The 22,586-nt window shown below is 50.7% G+C and overlaps 1 protein-coding gene across 2 annotated transcripts; it reads right to left on the minus strand.

The window, feature by feature from the left end:
• Window positions 1-1,760: 1,760 nt before the first annotated feature.
• Window positions 1,761-21,702, minus strand: LOC108936453 (G-protein coupled receptor 22-like). 2 transcript variants are annotated; one of them, XM_018755814.2, is made up of 4 exons: window positions 21,372-21,702; window positions 20,909-21,102; window positions 2,818-4,416; window positions 1,761-1,834 (listed from the first exon to the last, which is right to left on the minus strand). In XM_018755814.2, exon 3 carries the CDS (start codon window positions 4,304-4,306, stop codon window positions 2,819-2,821), a length of 1,488 nt encoding a protein of 495 aa, XP_018611330.2. In that variant the 5' UTR covers window positions 4,307-4,416; window positions 20,909-21,102; window positions 21,372-21,702; the 3' UTR covers window positions 1,761-1,834; window position 2,818. The 2 variants fall into 2 exon arrangements, with proteins under 2 accessions (XP_018611330.2, XP_029104683.1); XM_029248850.1 differs by lacking the exons at window positions 20,909-21,102; window positions 21,372-21,702 and adding an exon at window positions 6,781-6,837.
• Window positions 21,703-22,586: the final 884 nt, after the last annotated feature.

Here is a 22,586-nt window from a genome sequence, read left to right on the forward strand (position 1 = left end):
TAATAATAGACTGTCTCTTCTATAAATACCATAAAATAGCACAATATAAATCTCATACATGAATAACCATATAACAGTATGCAGATGTAAACAGAAGTGCACAAAATATCCACAGAAGTGACGCACAAAACCAGATGTGCGTGTGTGACAACTAACCAGCATCCATTCGGGACACGGAAGGCCTCCTGGGAAAAGGCGATGCCCCAGCCCCGCGCTCCCTCAAACCCGCTTCTTCCATCTGGCCGTCGAGCCGCACGTGTGAACCCCTCTCCCGCTATTGGTCAGCGGGACGCCGCAGGTCACGGGTGAGAAGCGGGGAAGGGGGGGCAGGAGGTCTCCCCTCTGTGGCCTCCTTCTCAAGAACAGTGGAGAGGAGCTCAGCTCCTCATTGCGCTACAGACCGTGTGTCATTCTATATACAGAGATAACTAGTCTTACACAGTAACTAATCCAGTGGTCAGTGGTGTTACAGGTGCACATGGGGAACACAATTACCACGGTGGTCATTCGAATGAAGCAGAGCCACAGTTCCTTTCAGTGCATTCAAGTTTCAGAGCAGAAGAAGGTCAAGTGCCTTCGGTCTCAACTGTGACCCTTAGAGGGTTCTGAAAATGGATGGACAGATGGACAGATGGACATGGATGGACTAAGTGAATTAAGGATAGATGTACACATGATGAATGTAAGGATTGATGGATTTAAGGATCGAGGGATGGATGGTTGGAGGGACTGACTGCTTCATGGAAAGATGGTCCTTAGTGACTTTTTTATGCTATGAATTCCGACTGATCCAGAGCTACCCAAGACAGCTATCAAAACTTCCAGAGCCTTCAGCAGCAGCACTTGGCCAGTTTAGTAATAGTACACGTGTACTGGTGGGTGGTAGGGACATCTCCTGGACGCTTTCACGCCCACTGGATCACGTCAAGCCTTTGCACTTCTCTCCTGTTAGCCACCCAACGGGGATCCTTCTGGCAAACCAAACTGGGAACAAGGAAGCCGAAGACTGTTAAACCTGATACTAGTGGAAGCAACGAGCAATCAGTGAGTGATCAACCAGCGATCAACGAGAGATCACAGAGCGATCGACGACAAAGGTAAGGAATGGTGAGTTCAGCCACCTGTCTGTGACAAATGCACATTATCAGGTCCAACAGAGAAAGATATCTCCACCTTCAACAATCAACACCTTACACTGTTGAACAGACACCGCCTCTTCATCGAGTCCAGCTGAACGGACGACTTCAGGCTTTATTTCTCTCAGCTTCGTTTTCCTGGCCGTCGCTAAATCCGGAACTGCTGGAGGGGGTCCAGCTGCTCCACAAGAAAACGTGCTGATGTAATGAGCTGATGTGTCATGACAGAGATGAGGGCAAAAGTAATACGACACTGATGGCTTATACAAAATGGCCCACTCTGACGTAGACCTTTGTGAGGTGTGTGTGTGTCTTTGTTTAAATCCTGTCTCTGTCTCACAGGTCACCAATGAGCATCTATTCTTGGTCCTAGTTTAGAAAAAAGTTGATGATAACTGTCTGATGACCAGGAAGTATGAAGTGAACCACATGGGGGACCTCCTCAATACACTGCTCCAGCTGATAAGCTCCGCCCCCTGTCTGCAGACACAGTGGCTTGTACCTGGACTTTAGAAACCCCTGTTTGGTAAACACACCCAAAGTATTCCCCACACACTCAGTCCTTGCTGGTTCAGGGCATTTCTTTGATGGCCGAAGGGCATGCTGTCCCCTAACCGGCTCTGTGGGTGGTCGAGTCCCCGAGGGGGAGGAGTTTCAGAGCCACGTTGGTGCGAGCAGCTGAACAGCCACGGTGGGACCTGCGGACAGGTACAACATGACGTCAGAACGTCGAGCAGCAGGGTTACTGACAAAGCACAAACCCAGGACATCGCCCACAATACCTCGGTGGAATTAAGGCATCGGTAATCTGATGATGAGTGTGAGGATAAGCTGTTGGCGCCTGCATATAAAAGTGTCTTCAAGTGGCCCATTCCATACCCAAGGGCTCTTTTTTGCAGTGGTTTACTGTGTCAATGGTATGGTTACCTTAGCGTCAGCTTGACAGCTTGGATCCATAGATATACTGGCTCCTTGTCTTATGAAACAAAAATTTTCAAAGACACGAATATTTATTTAAAATCGCGTTTCCTTAACTTACCTATTCTCGAAAATTTCTTCTTGTTAAGGAGCGCATTTAAGATGCGTTTTCCCACCGAGCCATTAGATGGCAGTAAAGAAAAGATCAGTGTGGGTCTGCCTTACGTAATTCAGCTCTCTTCCACACTGTGTTTACATCTCGCGTCTGGTGTTCCTGAGTGTCGGTGATCAATTACAAAAACATGTGCATGGGCACATGAGTCACCTTGGACAAAGGTGTTATCTACATTATTATTATTATTATTATTATTATTATTCACTTTAATGCATATTGAAATATGTCCCAATCAGTCACTTCCATGGTAATTAGTACGTATCCTCTCTTTGAAAAACAACAAGGACACACTGCGGGGGGCAACATTATTACGTATGCAAAGCATAATTAGCACACCTGTACACTCTTCGAATTCTACACACACACATACACACATACACACACACACAAAACACCAGCTGTCTGTAAAACTGCACCGAAAAAAAATAGAATTTATTAGCTTCCTATAAATCCGTAACAGCTTATAAGCACCTTTAAATGACTCTTGGTTTATTTGCCGATTTACAGTGTTTTGTACCGTACGGTGTTAACCTGATGTTCCCACGCACACACGGATATGTACACACAGACTCGCAAGCGCACGCACACCTCACTCCCGCACGGCATCTGTGAGGCAACGGTCCGTGGCGTCACTGCCCTCCTGCCTCTGTTTGCGTCCCTTGCGCGGCTCCACCCACGAGTTGTGGATGACGGTGCCACTGGGGGCAGGGTCAACCTGCAGCAGTGACACGACGCGCTTCTTCACCCTGGCACGCAGGGCCCGCCGCAGCTTCTGCCGCGTGAAGGCGTACAACAGCGGGTGGAAGATGGTGGTGCCGTATGCCATGGCCAGGAAGCAGAGACGCAGCCGCACCAGCCGGTCGCTCGGACCCAGGCCCAGGATGAGCACATTCACCACGGAGATGGGTGCCCAGCAGCCCAGGAAGGTGGAGATGATGATGAGCGACATACGGAAGACGCGCCGCTGCCTTTCCCGCCTGTCTCGATGCCTCCTCACGGCTCGTCGCAGTGCGATGATGGCCGACACGGAGGCATGCACCCCGACGGTGGCCGGGACAGGGCCCGCGGCACCGTCAACCCCTATCAGTGGTGCCGAAGACAGGGGCGGAGGCGACGTTGCTGTGGGTGTGGCCGAGGGGATGAGGGGCGGCTGGGTGAGGCATCGCGTCTGCCCAGAAGACTCAGCCCTCTGGGCACCTCCAGGACCTCGGCTCTTGCGTCGTCGCCCCCTACAGGCGGGACCCTTGGCGCGCTGGCTTTTCCGCATGTGGGAGCCGATGCGGATATTGAGGGCACGCAGGATCCGGGAGTAGGTGGCCAGCATGACCACGACTGTGGTGAAGAAGACAGGCACCTGCAGCAGGAGGTGGTAGTACCCGGCCAGCTCTGTGTGGTAGCCCTGTCCGCCCACGCACAGCAGCGTCCGATTGCGCCACGCAGAGGGTGGCACGACAGGCGCAGGGCTCTCCAACACACCCTCATTGCCCCCCTGTTCCTCCCCCTCTGCTGGCGCCGAGAGGAGCTCCACCTCCAGGAAGGGAAGGAAGAAGACGCCAAGGGAAACGGTCCACACGGCGGCCAGCAGCAGGGCGGCGCGGCGTGGGGTCAGCAGCCGGCTGGCGGGGCGCACCGAGATGTCGTAGCGGTCAACGCTGATGAGCAGCACGTTGATGGCCGTGGCCACGCTGGCAAATGTGACGCACGCCTCGTGGAAGCAACAGAGCAACGCCAGGTTGCGGCCCACGGGCAAAAGTAGCACCACAACGGTGAGCGGCAGGCACAGCACGCACACGATGATGTCCAGCACGTGCAGGTTCACCGTCACCATGTTGCTGACCGAGTCGACCAGGTTGGACTGGGAACAGTACAGAACCAGCACGGTCAGGTTGCTGCTAAAGCCCAGCACGAGCTCCAGCATGAGGAAACTGGTGAGTGACACCTGGAAGCTGATGGGGTAAGGCAGGTACCACCCCGTGTCCAGGCCGGCCCCACCCGAGCCCGTCGGCCCTGCCCCTGCGGCCACCCTCCCCAGCCCATCACTGGTCTCTGGGCGCTGGCCGTAGCCGTCCGTCTCCATGTCCCGATGAAGCCCCCTCAGGCTGAACACATCCCCATGGCCCGTCCACACGCACCCTGGCTCACAGCCAATGGCAGGAAGCTCTCAGCACACCGTCCTGCAGGAAGAGACTGGAAAAGAGGGACAGCAAGACGGTTAGTGGTGTCCAAGGGAAGGACGAAAGGGAAGAGGCAGATGGAGACGTGTGGATGAAGAGAAAAGAATATCCAGGACCAGCAGGAGACCGCAGCCAATGGGATGGTTCTGGGGAGAGGTGGGGGGAACGAAAGCAACAAGAAGCGATGCGGCTGAGATGTGCGTGCAGTGACCAGTGAGATGGGGTGAGACAGAAAGTGGTTGGACAGGTGTGGTCGGGCAAAGACAGGTGGAGGAATAAGAAGGAAGGAGTGGCACGCTGCAATCTGACGATCCCTCGGCAGCACCGGCCTCGGTAGGGCACTGCCACGCCGATCGATTTGCATCGCCTGTTTTCTGGCACTCCACTCAGCCACTCTGCCAGTCTCCAGTGCCCCAAACGAGAAGAGACCGGAATATTAAATGGCGACCCCCCCCGCAATGGCAAGGCATGCAAGATAGGAGTAGCTCTCCACCGTCTTCCTCATGACACAGCATATAGCGCCATCTGATGGAGACGGGGAGGGGGCAGTCTACTGCTATCATTTACTGTATTATCAATCACATAATTACATGCAAAATGATCAAAGACCATTTTAACCCATTTGCAAAGCTAAAGTCCTCAGTCACGGGCGCAACAGAAGTTCCTCCTTCCTGTTCGTGTTTTGCTTTTATACCATATTTCTCTTTCTCAGGGCACCAGGACTGAGTCCCTCGTGGTTTATTAAAGGTAGTGGTGGCAGTGTTGACACCATCTGTTACCTACTCGTCCTCACAAACGCCCTCAGTGGTCCCTCAGTAGGACCGAGAGCCCCTCATCCCGTGCTACTTTGGAGAGGTATTTCTCAAGACCACTGCAGGGTTGAGTAAACAGAGCCCCTGGGTATAGACCTAATGACCTTTTCTCACATCCATTTGCGCATTATTTGAAATACATAGATAATCATAGCAGATGCTGTTGGACTCATTTATGGAGCTTTCAGGAGATCATGAGAGAAATGGGCCTGAAAGAGATGGGTGTGTGACTCTTCTTCAATGTGGGAGGGATTCCGCATCTCTGAGGGACACAGGGAGCTCACTGCACCACATCGGGCTTAAAACCGATGACCTACAGACTTTCAACTTGGCATCTTTGTGAGTGGGGCCACTGAGTGACCAGACACCCTCAACCTCTGCATTCACCCACCTGCTGCAGCAACCTGACCACTGAAGACATCAGTGCTCTTCTCTGTATGACCAGACTAAAGATCTAACTTGTGTAGTTACATTCTCGAGGTGTCATAATCTTCACATCTCTTCCAGCTCCTCTTAACCAACCTTCCTTGAAGAAGATGGTCTTTGTAGCATAAGTGACCACAGTAAATGAAGTCGATAATGTTGCCCAGAAGGAGTGACGCCTCCCACTGAGCAGGGCCATTCAGGTGCCTCATCGACAAACACCTGCTAATTCCTAATTGAACTGGCAGCTGACGCTTTCAGGACGGCGGTGTTCAGAGTGCCGAATAGCTGCGGGGCACCGGAGCGTGACAGGAGAAAATGCTTTGCCGCAAAGACAAATGGGTCGGAAGACGAGGCCGTAGGCAGAGGGGCGTGAGAAGGCTGGGAAGAGATCACACTGTGTACCGCCCTGATCTGAGGGAACGTTCCGTGCTGTGTGACACGTGGGTCTGAAAGAAGGCCGAGAACAAAACACACCCTCTGCTACATCGGTTTGGAAGAAAAATGGGAGCAGAACACACTCCGTGCTGCAGTGACCTGGCCCGCCACTGTCCCTGGACATCCCCTCTTTGTCCCTCAACATAACCCTCCTCTTGCAAAATCTGAAATTTCCTGCATCCTGTGCTTACGGAGCGCTGGGAACACTGCAGAGAAAAGACACACACACACACACACACACACACACACACACACACACACACACACACACACACACACACACACAAAACATCCAAAGTCGTCAGTATGAACTACGGTTCAACGGAACCCTTCATTGCCGAACCACAAGGCCGTGGCACCGTCCTGGTGGCGTCAAGCCGCCTGCCTCACAAGATTATCCACGGCTGACTGTCAATCTTAATTTCCGCAGCGACTCGGGTTCGGGGGCCACGGCCACACAGCAGAACCAGCAAAGAAATAAACTCGTAATGAGAACATTGCTCAGCAGACCTTGGCAAAGGAAGAGCGGCAATAAGCTCTGGAAAATTAGCCCGGTTTAATCATGGCCAGGTTGCACCGGCAATTTGAATACAATCAGACCGACTGACACGTGGGCTGCCCTCGCTGCACGCATCAGTGCCAGGTAAGAACACAAAGGGGGCACGGGCGCAGAACTGAAAGCAGCCCGGCGTTGAAACACAGACCAGTCAATGTTCAGGGGTTCAGGAGTTGTGACGGATATGAATATCGCTGGCGTGCGGGTCAGTCCGTGACTAAGTCCCTTAGTCTGCGCATGTCTTCACGGCTTGTTTCTCAGGCCAGCAGCAGGTGGCGCAGCAGTTTGGGCTCTGGGAGGAAACCAGAGCACCTGGAAGAAACCACAGTGAAAAACATGCAGACAGACCACACCAGATTCCAACCCACCTCTGAATGCACAGCCTAGAAGCTTAATTTATAATCTCTATATTTCCAATCCAGATAAAAAAAGTTGCTTTCTCTTGTGTTGCAGGGGACTGGGAGCTCTTACATCAGAGGAACAAAAACACAGAGACAACAGCATTGATTTTTACATCACCTTAATTTTTACTCTCCCGCAGGGTGCTGTACATAGTGGAGGAAAAAAAAATAAAACATTTTGGCAAAAGATTAACCCTGTTTCTCAGTTTTTAGTTGCCATGGCAACCAAGCCGCAGTTCAGATTATCGTGCAACCCCCTCGATAAGGTGCAGCCGCTGATTGTCTTCACAGCATTGCCGTATCTAAGAGCAGCTCGACCTGCAACCGGGCCCAGACAAATCCCCACTCCTCATTTCGCGCCACATTGGTGGCGGCGGTGGCAATACTATCCCTCACTCTTGTTGTCATACAACAGCAGCGGAGCAAAGCAAAGCTGAGCAAGGCGGCTGGGGAGGGGGCACAGTGGAGCACTGTGAAAGATGGGGAGGAGATCAAACTGAGAGAGATGGATTTGTCAATATGCTGGAGAGAGGGAGGGAGAGAGAGAGAGAGAGAGAGAGAGAGAGAAAGAAAAAGGGGGTGGAGGGAGTTGAACAGGAGAGCACAGTACCGCAATGGAGATGGAGGGTCATTTACATTCAGATTGGTGAACTATGAAACTTTGCGGGCTTCCTGCACCGGGGCGTTAGTGTTTCCACTGCAATCCCAAGTCTAAACCCAGCGTGTGTGAGGGGAAGAGAGAGAGCAAGACGGAGAGCAAGAGTGAGAGTGGTGGGCGTGTGCGTGGGGGAGAGCGGGTGCAGATGCTGCAGTCCAATGCTCGGCTCATCACAGGGAGATTTCCAGCTGGCCGCGGTCGTGAGCTGACTGCCTGATGGGCGTACGGCATTGCCCGAGGGGGTGATGCGGGGGAGAAGGAGGGCAGAGCCACACAGGAGAAGGAGACCGACGAGCGTTTCTTGAAGTGTGGTGTAGTCACTTTGCCCGATAGCCCATTGCTTTGGGAACTGGGTGTAAGGCTCTGGCAGAGTTGAGACAGCCATGTATAGCGCCCCCCAGAGGTCAGGGTGCAGAACAGAGACACTGTCACCCCACCATCCCCTGCCCGAGGGCCTCCTCACAAGTTTCCTCCTCACTCCCTTGCTTCCTGTGCCTCTCCCTCTAAGGGGTCCTCTCCGGGAGCTGTGTGCTGTCGCCACAGAAACCTCACCTCCCCAAACCACATGTAAGGCTCAGTGGCCTCGGAGTGGAAGTGAGCATTGATGCCTTCTCTTGGGAGGACCACCTGCGTGGTTTTGGAACCACTTTTAGAGGTGGCTCCTAAGGCTCTGACTTTTACAGCCAGGGAAGTGGTTAAGGATCTGAAGTATGTGGATAAGGAGCTCTGCTTCCAGATGAAGCGTCGCAAAACGGAGACTGATGTCGTACCTTTCAGAAGGCTGCTTCAATACATGCATAAATACATAAAGTCACAAGCTTTACATGTCACCGTGGTAAAAACTAATGTCATTCCGCATAAGAACGAAATGAGCTCATGCTATTCACAAAGCAATGTCACAGTACAATGGCCAGGAAGCCACTGCTCCTCATCGGGGCCCAGGAGTCCCAGCACGGCTGCGTATCTGCGCGAGTAGCAAGCAGCGAGCGGCGCTCTGTGAGAATGAGTGACAAACACAACTCACAGTCAGTGTGCTGTCGGCTCATTGTCAGCCGTGTCACTGGAAACGTAAGGGCCTCGTGTTAGGGAATCCATTTGTCAAGCAGGCAATAGAATGGGAAACTTCAAGCAAGGTGACCCTCCTCACAAACGCACGCACACGTGCACGGGGAGGGCCGTGTCCTGCTCCTCATCTCCGGTACAATCGGGAGAAAAACAGCGCGTGTTTTGGGCCGCTTGTAACACGATGGTTGGTGGTGTGAGCTGAGCGGAATTTTCACTGTGATAAAAAAAAGCTGACGCAGCACCACGGGATGATTTGTGATAATTGTGCTCGAAGACTAAAGGAGCGGAGGGGGCGGAAAGTGTGGTCCGCTAATCCAATGTGACCTTCAATCCACTTCTGGCACATTCTCTGAATGACAAATGAATCACAGCCATATGTCATAGCCACCACAGTCACATCGTGCTTTCCTTTTTTCCCTACCACACACTGCCCTCATATAACGGGATTCCGAACAACGGAAAACTGCTACAACAAATCATGAAAATTTATATTTACCTGTTTTGAACAGGAAATACGTGCGATTCAGCTGGACCTGCAGCAGGTGGAAAAAGGTGTTGATTAAAGGCCGCCAGTTCCCTTTGCGCTCATGTTTTTGCGGTCAATGGCAAGTTTATACTAGATACAGCTCAGTCCCAGTGCAGCACAGCTGCTGAACAGCTTTCAGGCTTCCCCATGAACAGGTACCAAACAGTTCAATAAGAATCACATCATAAAAAAGGGCCAAATATTATTAATAAAAAAAGCATTTGCCTGTACCATATTCTCAACCAGTAGCTTTTACAGAAAACAAGTCAGTCTCTGGGTAGCGTAGCTGCTGTACAGATTATTGTTATTGGACAAACCGGTATAAATTCAGCTGGAAAAATACACACATTGTCTGAACCACTTGTCCCGTATGGGGTTGCAGGGAGCCGGAGCCTAACCTGACAACACAGGGCATAAGGCTGGAGAGGGAGGGGACAGACCCGGGACAGGACGTCAGTCCACCGCAAGGCACCCCAAGCGGGACTCAAACCCCAGACCCCCTGGAGAGCAGGACCTGGTTCAACCCACTGCACCACTGCTCCACCGCACCCCCCTGCTGGGAAAAACCGAATCAAAACATCAGAAGTACGGTCTCTAAAACCGAGTGAGAGACTTTCTTTCTGTGCTTTTCTCTGTTTCATCTCATGAGTTTGTCTGCAGTGTTGTTCCTCAGTTCACAAACACCAGGCTGCAAAACAGCATCCTGCAGGTAAAAACTCAGTTTCAAATGAATAAAAGCAAGCATTTAAAATATGTAATGCTCCACAAAAGCTGCCCAAAAAAAAAAAAGAGTCTTCCAGTTGCAGTGTTTTTAATTCAAAAAGAAAAAAAACTGAGCACTCACCAATGAAGCACTTTTTGAAGTTTTTGAAGCTTTCTTCAAAACACACACACACACACACTCCAAACTGCTTGTCCCATACTGGGTCACGGGGAACCGGAGCCTACCCGGTAACACAGGGCGTAAGGCCAGAGGGGGAGGGGACACACCCAGGACGGGACGCCAGTCCGTCACAAGGCACCCCACACACACACACACACACACACACACACACACACACATTTTCAGAACCGCTTGTCCCATACGGGGTCATGGGGAACCGGAGCCTACCCGGCAACAAAGGGCGTAAGGCCGAAGGGGGAGGGGACACACCCAGGACGGGACGCCAGTCCGTCACAAGGCACCCCACACACACACACACACACACACACACACACACATTTTCAGAACCGCTTGTCCCATACGGGGTCATGGGGAACCGGAGCCTACCCGGCAACAAAGGGCGTAAGGCCGAAGGGGGAGGGGACACACCCACTTGGGACGCCAGTCCGTCGCAAGGCACCCCAAGTGGGACTCAAACCCCAGACCCACTGGAGAACAGGACTGTGGTCCAACCCACCGCACCGCCTTTCTTTCAAAACACAATAAGGTGGAAATAAGATTTAAAAATTGTAACTGTCACTAGTGTGTGACTACCCTGTGGTGTGCCCTTCACTAGCCTCATAATGTGAGCTTCCAGAATGGGCTCCAGACAACCGTGACCCTGCTTTGGATGGGAGATTATTGAAAATGAATGATTGCAAACATAACATTAATGCGCAAGATATAAAAATAAAGTATGGTGGTGTTGCTGTTATGCATAAAAAACTTCTATGAAATAAAAAAGATAGGACAAAACATTTTTCACCTGGGAAACACAAATTTTTCATAATAAATAACGGTAATTCAACCCACTCACAACGGAAATTTGCCAAACGGTGATTTCATAGAACAAATAACTTGATATCTGAGGGATGGGTATATATATATTAACATTTCACTACAGGTTGTATGTGTGTATAACTATGTACGTGACAAATAAATAAATCTTGAATTAATGGCAAGCTGAGGACCAGCCATTCAGAACAAGGGCAATGGTCACCTCAACCATGTTCACCCTGCCCATGACACTTGTATCTCAACCTTGGCTCTGTTCTCAATGTCAACAGTCTGTGGAAACGGCGAAGGTGCATGTTGCTGCCTGTCTCGCTGTGAAACCATGGTGCCACCGGCCTTTCTAGTTGCTCCTAATTAACTCCATCGTTGGCCAACCAGGGAGTTGGGTGACTGCAGCTAATTGCTGTGAGTTTTGCTTCTAGTTGTGTCTCGCTACCAGGAACAGGAAAGAAGCTTTTCCGTTGTGCCTTTCATGACATCCTTTAGTCTGTGCACAGATCTGAGGTCCTGCAAAGGAACAGTCACCCCACCGCATCAAGCATAGCATATAGCAAGAGTTGCTACATGCCTCATCAATTTAGTCAGAAGTCAGCATGACTCAGTCACTGTCCAGTGTGTACCATGATGCCTAGTTATTGTTGAGCATTCAGCATGGACTACAGAGTCATCAGACGTAACACAGTCACTATCCAGTGTTTACCACGGTGCAATGTGAACACAGGGTCAGCAGTCAACACTCAACATGGACCACAAGGTCATAAGCCAAGGGACCAAGGTCAAGGCAGCTGCACCACATCTAGATGAGGACAAATTTTGAGTAATGCATAATAGCCACACGTCCAAGGAAACCATGGGCCCCAGATGTCCACTGCTCACAACTTTTTCTTCAGTTTTCTGCAGAACAACGACTATATAATTTTTAGGCAGCCCAGTGGGTCAACAGGGAGCGCTGCCTACAACATCTAGTTTGTACGTTTTAAATGGTGCACTGACTGCATGTATGCAGTTGAGTGCCATTTGTGGGGATGTGTTTTCTGTCGTTTCCCTCCCACAGTCCAACAACACGTTGTTGAGTTGAACAGGTGACTAATTTGCCCCGATTGACCTTCAGTTGATCTGCATCCTGTTCAGGGTGCACCCTGCCTCTCACTTATGGGTTCCAGATGACCACATCCCTGGAGGGATATATTCTGTGATATGTATCTCTACAGTATGGTTTAAATATGAGGTCATCATCCTGGTGGTTTACCAAGAGGACAGTTTAGCAAGATAAACGCGCTCATTGGTCATGCCAATTAAGCATACGGAATTAAATTGACGTGAAACTGAGATGGGTTAAAAAGACTCAGAGCTCGGTGAAGTCAGGACAGAGAGGCAATTCCTGATTCCAAGCAAGACATATGATCCCATTTCCTCATTTACTGAAGTAAAGCAGCACCATTCTCAGAGAAACAGGGGATGAGATAGGATGACTCGGGTCCTGATGGAGCACATGAGCAGGGGCCCTTGTTTCTCACTGCTCCAGAGCAACAACTCCCTGCCTAGCAATTAGGACTCTGCATCTGTAACCTTGAACACTGTGAGTTCAAGTCCTGGTGTTGTACCCTTGAAAAGCATACCTTCCCTTAATAGTTTCAGTTCAGCTCCAAGTGTAAAAATGTGGAAAAAACTGTGCGCTGTATGCACTTTGGCAATATGTCCGTCCAGTTCATGAAGGTGGGATGGTGTTGACACGGGTTATGTGTTTTTCAACTGTGTGGTTCGAATCTAGCTCGACTCTGTATGGAACTTACATATTCTATGTTCAGGTGAGTTTCCTCCAGGTGCTCCAGTTTCCTCCCACAGTCCAAAGATATTTGCTTCAGCTGAACTGTGAACTCTAAGTTCCCCTTAGTGTGACTGCCTTGTGATGCCTTTCATACTGTCCAGGGTGAACCCTGCCTCACAACCTTGTGCTTCTGGGATAGGCTCCGGATCACCCGAACCCTGCAATGAACAAGCAGTTGTTGTTGGCAAACAGATGCATTTATGAGAATTTCTGTTTTTGTCAATTGTTAATTTTCTATTGGGGGACACGGTGGCACGATGGACTTGGCTGGGTCCCACTCTCTGGCAGGTCTGGGGTTCGAGCCCTGCTTGGGGTGCCTTGCAACAGACTGGCGTCCCGTCCTGGGTGTCCCCTCCCCCTCCAGTCTTGCGCCCTGTGTTGCCAGGTTAGGCTCCGGTTTGCCGCAACCCTGCTTGGTACCGTGTGTGTGTGCATGCATGTGTGTGATTTTCTGTTTCTCAGCCTGGAAGCCTCCGGTTATGCTGCACTGAAGAGGCGTCCCAAGTTTCAGTGGAACTGCACAGATCTTTAGCCAGTTGGCCTGTCTTTGCGTAAACAGGGCACGCCGGTGGACGAAGGAGCAGCAGCGTCTGCCTGCGACTCTCACACAGTGTGGGAGGAAAATTTTGCTGGAGGAAAAACTGCAGATCAATGACAGCCAGTTGGGTTTCCCTCACTATTGCTGGGCCTGCTGCACCACTGTCACTTCCACTGATGTTATTACACTGCTGCTGTTTTACATGGTTTTTGATCATTTGTTTAAGCAGGAAAAGTAACTGACGCATTGGATGGCTGCCTAGAAAGGAAAAAAAAAGTAAGGCACAAGATGAAAAAAACACAGAGAGGGCAGTTGGAGAAGAAAAGATGGAAATGCAGAGGGAGAGAGAAAGAAAAGTGAAAACGATGAATGTGGACAAAGGGAAAGAAGCAGAATTCAGGAGAGCAAGAGAATGAAAGAGGGTGAGTGAATGCAACAGACCAAATCAATGGAGAGTAGCGAGTGATTTGGCTAGCGGCTGCTAATGTCCACGCAGAGCGGAGCAGAGCACATCAGTCAGAGCCCTAATCTCGCATCATAGCCATTCAGAGCCACGGGCACAAGCAGCGACTTTGGCTGCAGACGTGGCAACAGGCCAGCTGGGGAAAGCGGCGCTAAATGACCGCAGGAGCCTGTGCCTCCACCCCACCTGCCCATTTCTCTCTCCATCTTTTTCTCGCAACTCAGCTCATGTCATCAAAACTCTGCAGGGACTTTGCTGATATGAGCAAGAGAGCTATTTCCCAAAGCGAGACAAATATATTATCAATTTATGCAGTGGCTGTCCGTTTTTTTCCAGTTTCAACAATGTGTTGTTTACACGACAGGCAGATCTCGAGGCTGTCAAGTTTCTTGCTGCTCCGTCTTGAAAACAAAACAAAGTCTCCCTCCATTCCTGCGCACACTCCACTCCGTGACCCTCGCAGTCCACAGGGCTTTCCGCTGCACCACAACCACAATTACGCTCTGTTAAAACTGGAAAACAACTTAATTGCTGGCAAAGGGTGACACGTTAAGCGCATGCTCCTCTTAATTCAAAACAATTCAACTTGCTACCCCACCGTGGCAAAGTAAAGTTCGTGCAGCACAAGGGTGAACAAAACGCAGCCAAACAGCATATGGCAATTAAAATAGCAGGCTTACATTAATTACAACAGCGAAAAGAAAGAAAAGAGAAGAGTGCATGGAGCCAAGTTAAATAAATCGGAAGAAATCGGCCGTGCCCAAGAGAGAATGCTCGTTTGCTGAAATGGTACAATCAAGTCACTTCTTTGCTACGACTTCGCACGTGGACCAGTTCTCTCCCCTCAGTAATACCCCTACAAAAAATATCCCCCTGCTCTGCTTCTCCATCCCACTTCAGATATTACCAGGTCCTCCAAAGTCATTTTGTATGTATCTGGCCAGAAGGCCAAAACCAGGCAGTAATGCTCAAGGGAAAAGATAAATTGCTCAGTGAAAAAGTGCTGCTCCTCCAGATGGAATCTCCAGCCTGTAATTCCACATTCAGAGCTCACCTCATCAGGAAAGGCCATAGACCTGTTGGCTAGGACGGCAAAGGTACCATTCGGGTTGTAGTTTAGGGCAGGTGTTAGGCGCATCCTTGACTAGAGGGTTGTCATCATGGCAACAACATACCTCATCTTTGAGAGCCCTGAACACTGGATTGTCTCCTACTGCAGCGCTCCCTGGTGCACCTGAGCAGTCATATGGCCACAGTTCTGCTGATAACAGGCCAAGAAGAACAGTCTTGACCCCACTCAGCCCCTGTGGCTTTCTGGTGGTCCATCAAGCTTCACGAAATGGCTTTGAAATAGAGCACCCCTGTGGCCTTACTCTTGTGCCAAGCCTTAGGTCGATTTTACTGAACTTCCACCTCCCTCAAGGAGAGCTTCTCCCAACCTGTTCCTTTTCTCCATCCACTGCAGTCTGACAAGCTATTCACTGCCAACCCCAACCTCTACAGGTACTTCCCCTGGTCTGTGCAGAGAACAGGAGGCTTGTTGTTGCTTTCAGGGACAGAAAATGCCTTCCTGATGTAAAAGAAAAGAACGGAAATGTGCTTAACATGTACCACAAGTTATGGTCATGAAACGCAACAGACAGCAGGTGAGGAAAGTGTATGAGAAATCCAACATGGCACTAAAAGGTGGTCTGTTCTGTTTCGTATTCTCGAGAAACTTGCTTCACCCCAGTCACTTTGCTACAAACCCCTCCCTGTCTCACCATAGCCTGCCGATGACCTCTTAAAACTGATTACCGAATGACTGCTGACTTCATAAGTGTCTATTCTCCGCTCTTAATAGGTTGTGTTTAGTGTATTTCCTAGTTTTACTCTGCTGCTTCAAGCAGGGATCAATGAATCATTATCCAGACTTTTTAACTGCTGAATTAAAGGACCTTGTATACTGTTTTTACCACCACATACAAAAATAAAATATCCTCAACGAACTGGTATATAATGTGTCAAAAAAAATCGCATTCAAAACATCCAAACACTCAGACATCAATAAAAGCCAAGAATTTATTGCTCAGATCTGCACTACTGTCATTCATCAAACCCTCATTTCAACCCTAACTGTAACCCTAAAACTAATGCTAACCCTACACGATACACTATAAACTTCCCAGCTGTATAACTGGGTAAACCATTGTAAGTTGCTTTGAAAGTGTCCACTAAATAAATTAATGTAAATCAAAAGGGGTTGGACAGAGGTGTGCGAGTTCAAGGGTAAAATGAAGAAAGATGGAGACGTTGCTCCTGCACCGTCATAATGTTTATTACGTTGCTGTATTGAAGATGACTTCATCCAACAACGACTTTCACCGCTCCCCACCTTAGCAGCTCGGCTTTCCAGCGGAGCAATTCAGATGAGGTACCATGCTTGGGGGTATACGAACTGGGTCCGTGTTTGGACAAACCCCACCTGCTGCCCCTGCTGTGTGAAAGATGCTGGAAGGCTACAGGAAGATGAAGAGAGATAAAGGGAGGAAGGGAACAGGGGAGAACAAGGCTCCCCTCCAGCCATCGGGGGCCTTTATGCCTCCGTTCCTCCCACTCATTCATCACCTCCCTGCACCCCTCGCTCCCTTCATCTCGGCGGAGCGCTAATAAATCACGTTACAGCAGCACGATGCAGCAAAGTACTGAAGGAATACAAAAAGGCAGAACGCAACACGGCGAGATAAGACAGCGCAGCAAAGGAAAAGACTGCGGCGCAATCGCATCGGGACGCCGCTATGGAACGTAACAGGATCTGCACCAAGATGAAACCGAATGGCACCGGCACCACCGCTTTGCATCACAGCACAGCAGAACACATCGGGAATTATTAAAGGACTTGTTGCGACAGAAGGAGGCGTCTCAAAAATCAGCGTCTGCAGTCATGCACTTTGAACAGTGCTGGGTCCAGATCGGTGGGGGTGGACGGGCTCTGTCTCTCTCTCTCTCTCTCTCTCTCTCTCGCACACACACACACACACACACACACACACACACACACACACACACCAGATCTAATTCCAAGCCGTTAAAGGGGCTTTTTGTTCCTTTTTTCCTTCTTCCAGCCATGTTCTGCAGACTGCCCCCTTTCCCGCATTGTGCTGTGAGCGCCCCCAGGGGGCTGCTGCCTGCGGCAAGGACTCCCACGCCCATCGTTCCGCTGCACGGTCCGAGTGACACTCCTGCAGCCAGAATGAGCCTGGAACACTGCAGTACGGTGCCACAAGAAAACTGGGATCAGTCCCGGTGCGTAAAGTCGCATCCCCCTGCAGAGGTCCGCGTCATGCATTTTTAATCAAAGTGACATACACAGCATGGTATTATACTTCACCAGGTCCTACGGCAGAGTGTTTCACACAAGCTATCCGAGTGGCCTTCGCAAGGGTATGAATTCGGGGCCTCGCTGAATATCAAATTTTTGGTCACGAGTCCATGCCATTGAGCAATACTCCCTCAACTGGCTGAATCCAACACAACAGTTCTTCGACTGACAAGCTTTCTGTTGGCTAGCAGGTAGATACAGTAAATGCGGTTGAAGCTCATGGGTTCATGGACACCTGACCCTTACTCCAAAGGAAAGCAAGTTGGGCACAGCTCTGTCACCATGATCGATGAGAGCCAAAAACGGTTACTGACCACATGACAGAGGTTAAGACCTCTTGCAGATGAAAGGTGGACAGTGTGCCCTCCTTTCACATCTCACCAGACATCATGGCAGCTCATTACCCACACTGCCTCTTGGGGGAGGTGACAAACACAATGGAAAACACAGGATGTGTGCAGAGGGAAACAATCCATGTGATATTCTTAGCATGTAGGTGGCAAGACATGTACTGGTTAGAGCTGCTCCCTTACAATCAAAGATCTTGGGTTCAATTACTGCTGTCACTTTGATCAAGATACTTATTCAGAATTAATACAGTAAAATTACCCAACTGCACAAATGGGTAACACTGTGAAGGTGACCTTGGACAAGTGTTTACAAACTGAGTAAATAGTAGCGACAGTCCCTGTGATAACCACACTGAATGGCAAATATAACATCAGCTGCTTGCAGCTCTTGCGTACAAAACTTTCCTCTCAAGGAGTCCTGCCAGAAAATGCCAATGTCCAAAAGGACACGTTCCATTCTTTTACAAATTTGAAGGGCAGCTGCGCTGATCACTTTTGCAATTACTCTGAAATCAGCTATTTGTGTGCAAAGGCACAGAGGTTATAGATGAGATAAGATGATACTGGGGAGTCCATAATGAGCCAAAATCCTACCACATAACTTGACAGACATGAGCATACGGTTTAACTCTCTTCAAGTATCGAATAAAAGCAGAAGGACGCGATGAAGAGGTGGTGCAGCTCCTGGGCTGTGAGTTCAAATCTGGCTGAGTCTGTGTGGCATTTGGAAGTTCTCCCCATGTTCGTGTTAACTTCTTCTAGTTCCAGTCTTCCTGCATGGACCAAAGAGAGGAGAGGTGGTGATTCTAAATTGCCCGTAGGGCGATGAAATGCGAAAACGTCCAGCGGTGCAGTTCAGACCTGTTTTACACTGATGAAAATGAGCATTCCCCTTCATCAAAACACATTCGCTCAAATCCAGTCCTGAATCAAGTCTTTTGATTTTCTTCAGGCAGGTCAGTGCCACGTCTTGTAGCATGTAACGTTTTAACACCAGTCTTTGCCAGTAGGCACATTCTCATCCAGAAATCTTCATGTTTCACTTCTAGATCTCTGAAGATGGGTGTGAAAGCCCAGCTCCTGGGTTGTGGGTCTCCTCCAGGTACTCTGGTTACCTCCCACAGTCCAAAGAGATCTGTTTCAGATGAACTGGTGACTCTAAATTGTTTTGTAATCGATTGCCATCTCATCCAGGGTGTTCCCTGCCTCACATTCTATGCTTCTGAGTTAAGCTCTGGACCAGCATGACCCAGCACTGGACAAGAAGTCAGGATGGATAAAGTCCAAAACAACTACCCAAACATCTTTTCTAGCAGGAAAACTGGGCTATCGACAGCCAATCTAGTCTTTATGCCCTCTGTACACCAGTTACCTTATTTTCTGGATTCTTTGGAGGAATCAATGAGGGAATGCAGCATCAACAAAAACCTTGGGCTCCATGAAAGACACAAGAGGTGGGGGCTAATGGAAGGACCACAGTGATGGAATAGTGAGATAAAGGGCAAAAAATACCATGATCAGGAGATGAGAGATGTGAGAAAACCAAATGGACTAGACAGGGGGGCAAAAGAGACAGTGCTGAAGCTAGGCACAGGAAACTGCCTCCGAGCAATTTATTCCGGCCTGAAAACCAGGGTGTCCTTGAACGGGATAGCCCAGTCGGCCGAAAGCTGCTTTGTGTCCAAGCTGCGCACTTGTGCCTGGACTTTAATAATTCAAGAAAGCTCTTTGGCAGAAACATGCGCGGCACTTGAGAAGCCAGCATGCAAATCCACCGGAGAGAGGAAGCGTAAGAGGGAGAGTGGGAGAGCGAGAGAGCGATACTAAGGAGGCAGAATTGGGAAGTACTTAGCCGTAATAATGAAGTCACACATCTACAGAAGGAAGCAATTACTGCACAATTAATCCGGTTCATCCGCCACATGGCGATCCTGGCCTAAGGGCTGCGGCTGTAATGAAGGTGTCTGTGCCGGTCAAGAGGCCGCCTTCAGCTATGTATTCCCACTCTCCTAATGGCAGCACGGGACGGCACCAGGTCTCGTCCTCGGGATTCAATTCTTACAAGGGGCCACCCCCCCACCCGCCTTTTATCACCGGACCCGAAATCCCTCCCAGACGTTCTGCCGTGCACTTTTCCATCTCGCATCCGTCGCCTCGGGCCAGTCAGCATCCACTCTCTCGCTCTGTTTCCCAGCCTCCCCGGAGCCACCCCTCCCCCACCTCTGATTGCCAATTTCACAGGACCACAGGTGCTCTGCATCTTTTATGCTTATCCAGGTGTCACAGTGTTAAAGCTTTTTCATTTTAAGCTCTGTGTTTGGCTACAGGAGAGGGCAGATTTCAGAGAACTCAACAGATAATTATCATTTAAAGAAATATCATAAAAAGTATATTATTATCATCGTTCCTTTCAGTCAAATATTTCAACTGCTTATTGATGAACTCGGATCCAAGCAAAAACCAAATGATTTGGACTGGAAAAACATTATTATTATTAGTAGTAGCAGTAGTAGTAGTATTGTGTCATCCCTGTCCTCAGTTTTCACTGTATAAATATGGTAATAATGTAATGGAAAACACCACTGACTATCAGGGATTTCTTTATTATAGCAAAAATAATAGATGTCTTACCGTTACATGGGGGCGGTGGTGCAGCGGACCTGGCCTGGTCCTGCTCCCTGGCGGGTCTGGGGTTCGAGCCCTGCTTGGGGTGCCCTGCAGCGGACTGGCGTCCCGTCCTGGGTGCGCGCCCCGTGCCCCACGCCGCCGGGCTAGGCTCCGGCTCGCCGCGACCCCGCTCGGGACAAGCGGCTTCAGCCAGTGTGTGTAGTTACATGGCAAAAAATGTTTCTTCTTGTTTTACGAGATTTTTTCCACGCACAAACCACGAGCAGCTGCTTCCTCCGTCGTGCTATCAAAAGGGGAGGAAGATGTTTTCCGACTCGCGCAGCTCGCGGAGCCCCGGCGACGGGGAGTCCCGGGGGGAGCGCGAGGGGGAAAACAGCGCGAGCCGCGCGCTCCATTCAAACACACAGCAGCGAGTTCGCAGCGTCTCCTTGCGCCCGGACGAGCGAGCGCCCCTCTGGAGAGCGGCAGTCGTGTTCAAGGCGTATGCCTCGAGCGTGGGGGTAAGAGCAGTGACTGGGAACTCATGTTCAATAGATCTGTGGAAATTTCCTGCAAGCTGTCCCGCCAAGAGCCCCGGTCACACTGCACCGCAGCACCACAAGGTACAATACCGTACGTGCAGTGCAGGGGACCGGGAACCGCCTGCTGCTGTCCCTCTGCCTCCCCCTTGGATTCCCGCCTCACGGCATGTTTCCGTCTGCTTCGCCTTTTCGTTCTCCTCGGATTCCCTTCGGTTCCCACCTCATTATCTCTGTTTCCTGGTTCCTCTTCGTCGTTTCGCGCCCGTCTCCTCCGTTTCCCGCCAGTTTACCGGCGCTCCGCGAGCCGCTCCAGCCGCGAGACCGCGCTGCGCCGCGCCGAGCCGAACCTGCACCCGACCTGTGCCGGAGCCACGCGCTGCCGTCAGTCCTCGTCCCCGGGACCAGGAGGCTTCCCTGTTTACAAGTGGAGGCTGTTTGTTAGTCCGTGGCGCGCTCACCTGACACGCACAGCCCGCTACACGGCACCTTCTTCTAACAAGTCACACAATAACGCGTGCGCGCACACCTTCTTTGTAAGTCCAACGCAAACATGACACTAGTATCCAGTAAAACACACCATCTTCGCGAACATACATACCACGGTATATTTACTGCAGAGAAAATACGAGTAGTAAAGACACGCGACTGCTCACGTTCCGTGCTGGGGGGAAGGCAGAACTTACGTCCACGCGCCGGCTCGAGGAGATTCCCGCTACATTCTACCGCAGGGTGTCCGCGCGCCGGGGAGCCTCTTCCCTCCGCTCGCTCTCGGGACGGTGTCACGCGCTCCTTCTTCTTCTCGGGCGCATCTCTCTTCCGGATGAAGGGGGCGGCTGATTCTCTTCAGTACACAATGCAATATTAAAACCTTTACGTAAAAAATATATCCCGCGTTTTTCTCTGCGTTCAATATGCCGTTGAATTTTGGCGCGCAAAGCCGCCACTGTCCCGCTTGCGCGCGACTGACAGAAGAGGGTAAAGACACTGAGCTCTGGAGCACGGAGATGATCGCACACTCAGGTACGCGCTCTCTCTCTCTCTCTCTCTCTCTCTTTCACACACACACGCACACGTTGTAGAGCGAAGAGGGGGGCGCGGATCCCGACAAGGACGAGCGCGAAACCTCAAGGGTGCACGTGCCACCGCGCGGTCTGTCATCTCCGCTTATTCGAAATGACATAATTTAATTTGGAGGGTAAGAACCGCCTCATTCTGCGGGTTTGTGGGGCTGAATAATGACACAGTGGCGTTGAAGACACACTCGGAGCTGACGCTGCGGTGGAGGCGCGCGCACGCGCCACGAGAAAGAACCGGTTTCGCGTTACCAGTGAGACCGGGGAGGACGTTCTTGTTCGGCACGTGCATATATAGAGTGCCCCCCCCGGTCCGCTGAACACACTCCTCCGAGACAGAGGGGTTAGTGTGTGATTTGTATGAAGATTACCTTTGCAGAAGTGGGCATGTAGACACACACACACACTCCGTGGATCCAAGAACACACCTGTGTAAGGTACAGGAGCCAGGTGACTGAGGCCACTCAGGGCTCTCAGCGCAGGTCTGTCCCAGAACTCGGCCTCCCACACTCTTCCTGAGCATGATTTCTACCTGTGAGACCTGATGCAGAAAGGGCGGTTTAACCGCAGTGCAGCGGTCAGTCTGTGATCCGAAAGATACCTCCGATCTGGTAGGCCAGTCAGCATCCTGTGGGCCGCTTAACATCCTCACTGCGCTCATCTCTGAAGCTGCTTCTGCCCCGATGTGCAGGAGACCTCCCTTGGGGTGCAGTCTCGGTGGCCGGCCGTGAACCCCCTTCTTGGCTCGGACGTGACAGCGGGAGAAGGACCGCCCACCATGACTGTTGGCCTGTCGTGGGTCGATCGTGCGGCAGTGGGCCTGGG

The sequence above is a fragment of the Scleropages formosus genome, chromosome 24 (genome assembly GCF_900964775.1).
Source record: "Scleropages formosus chromosome 24, fSclFor1.1, whole genome shotgun sequence".
Lineage (NCBI taxonomy): Eukaryota > Metazoa > Chordata > Actinopteri > Osteoglossiformes > Osteoglossidae > Scleropages > Scleropages formosus.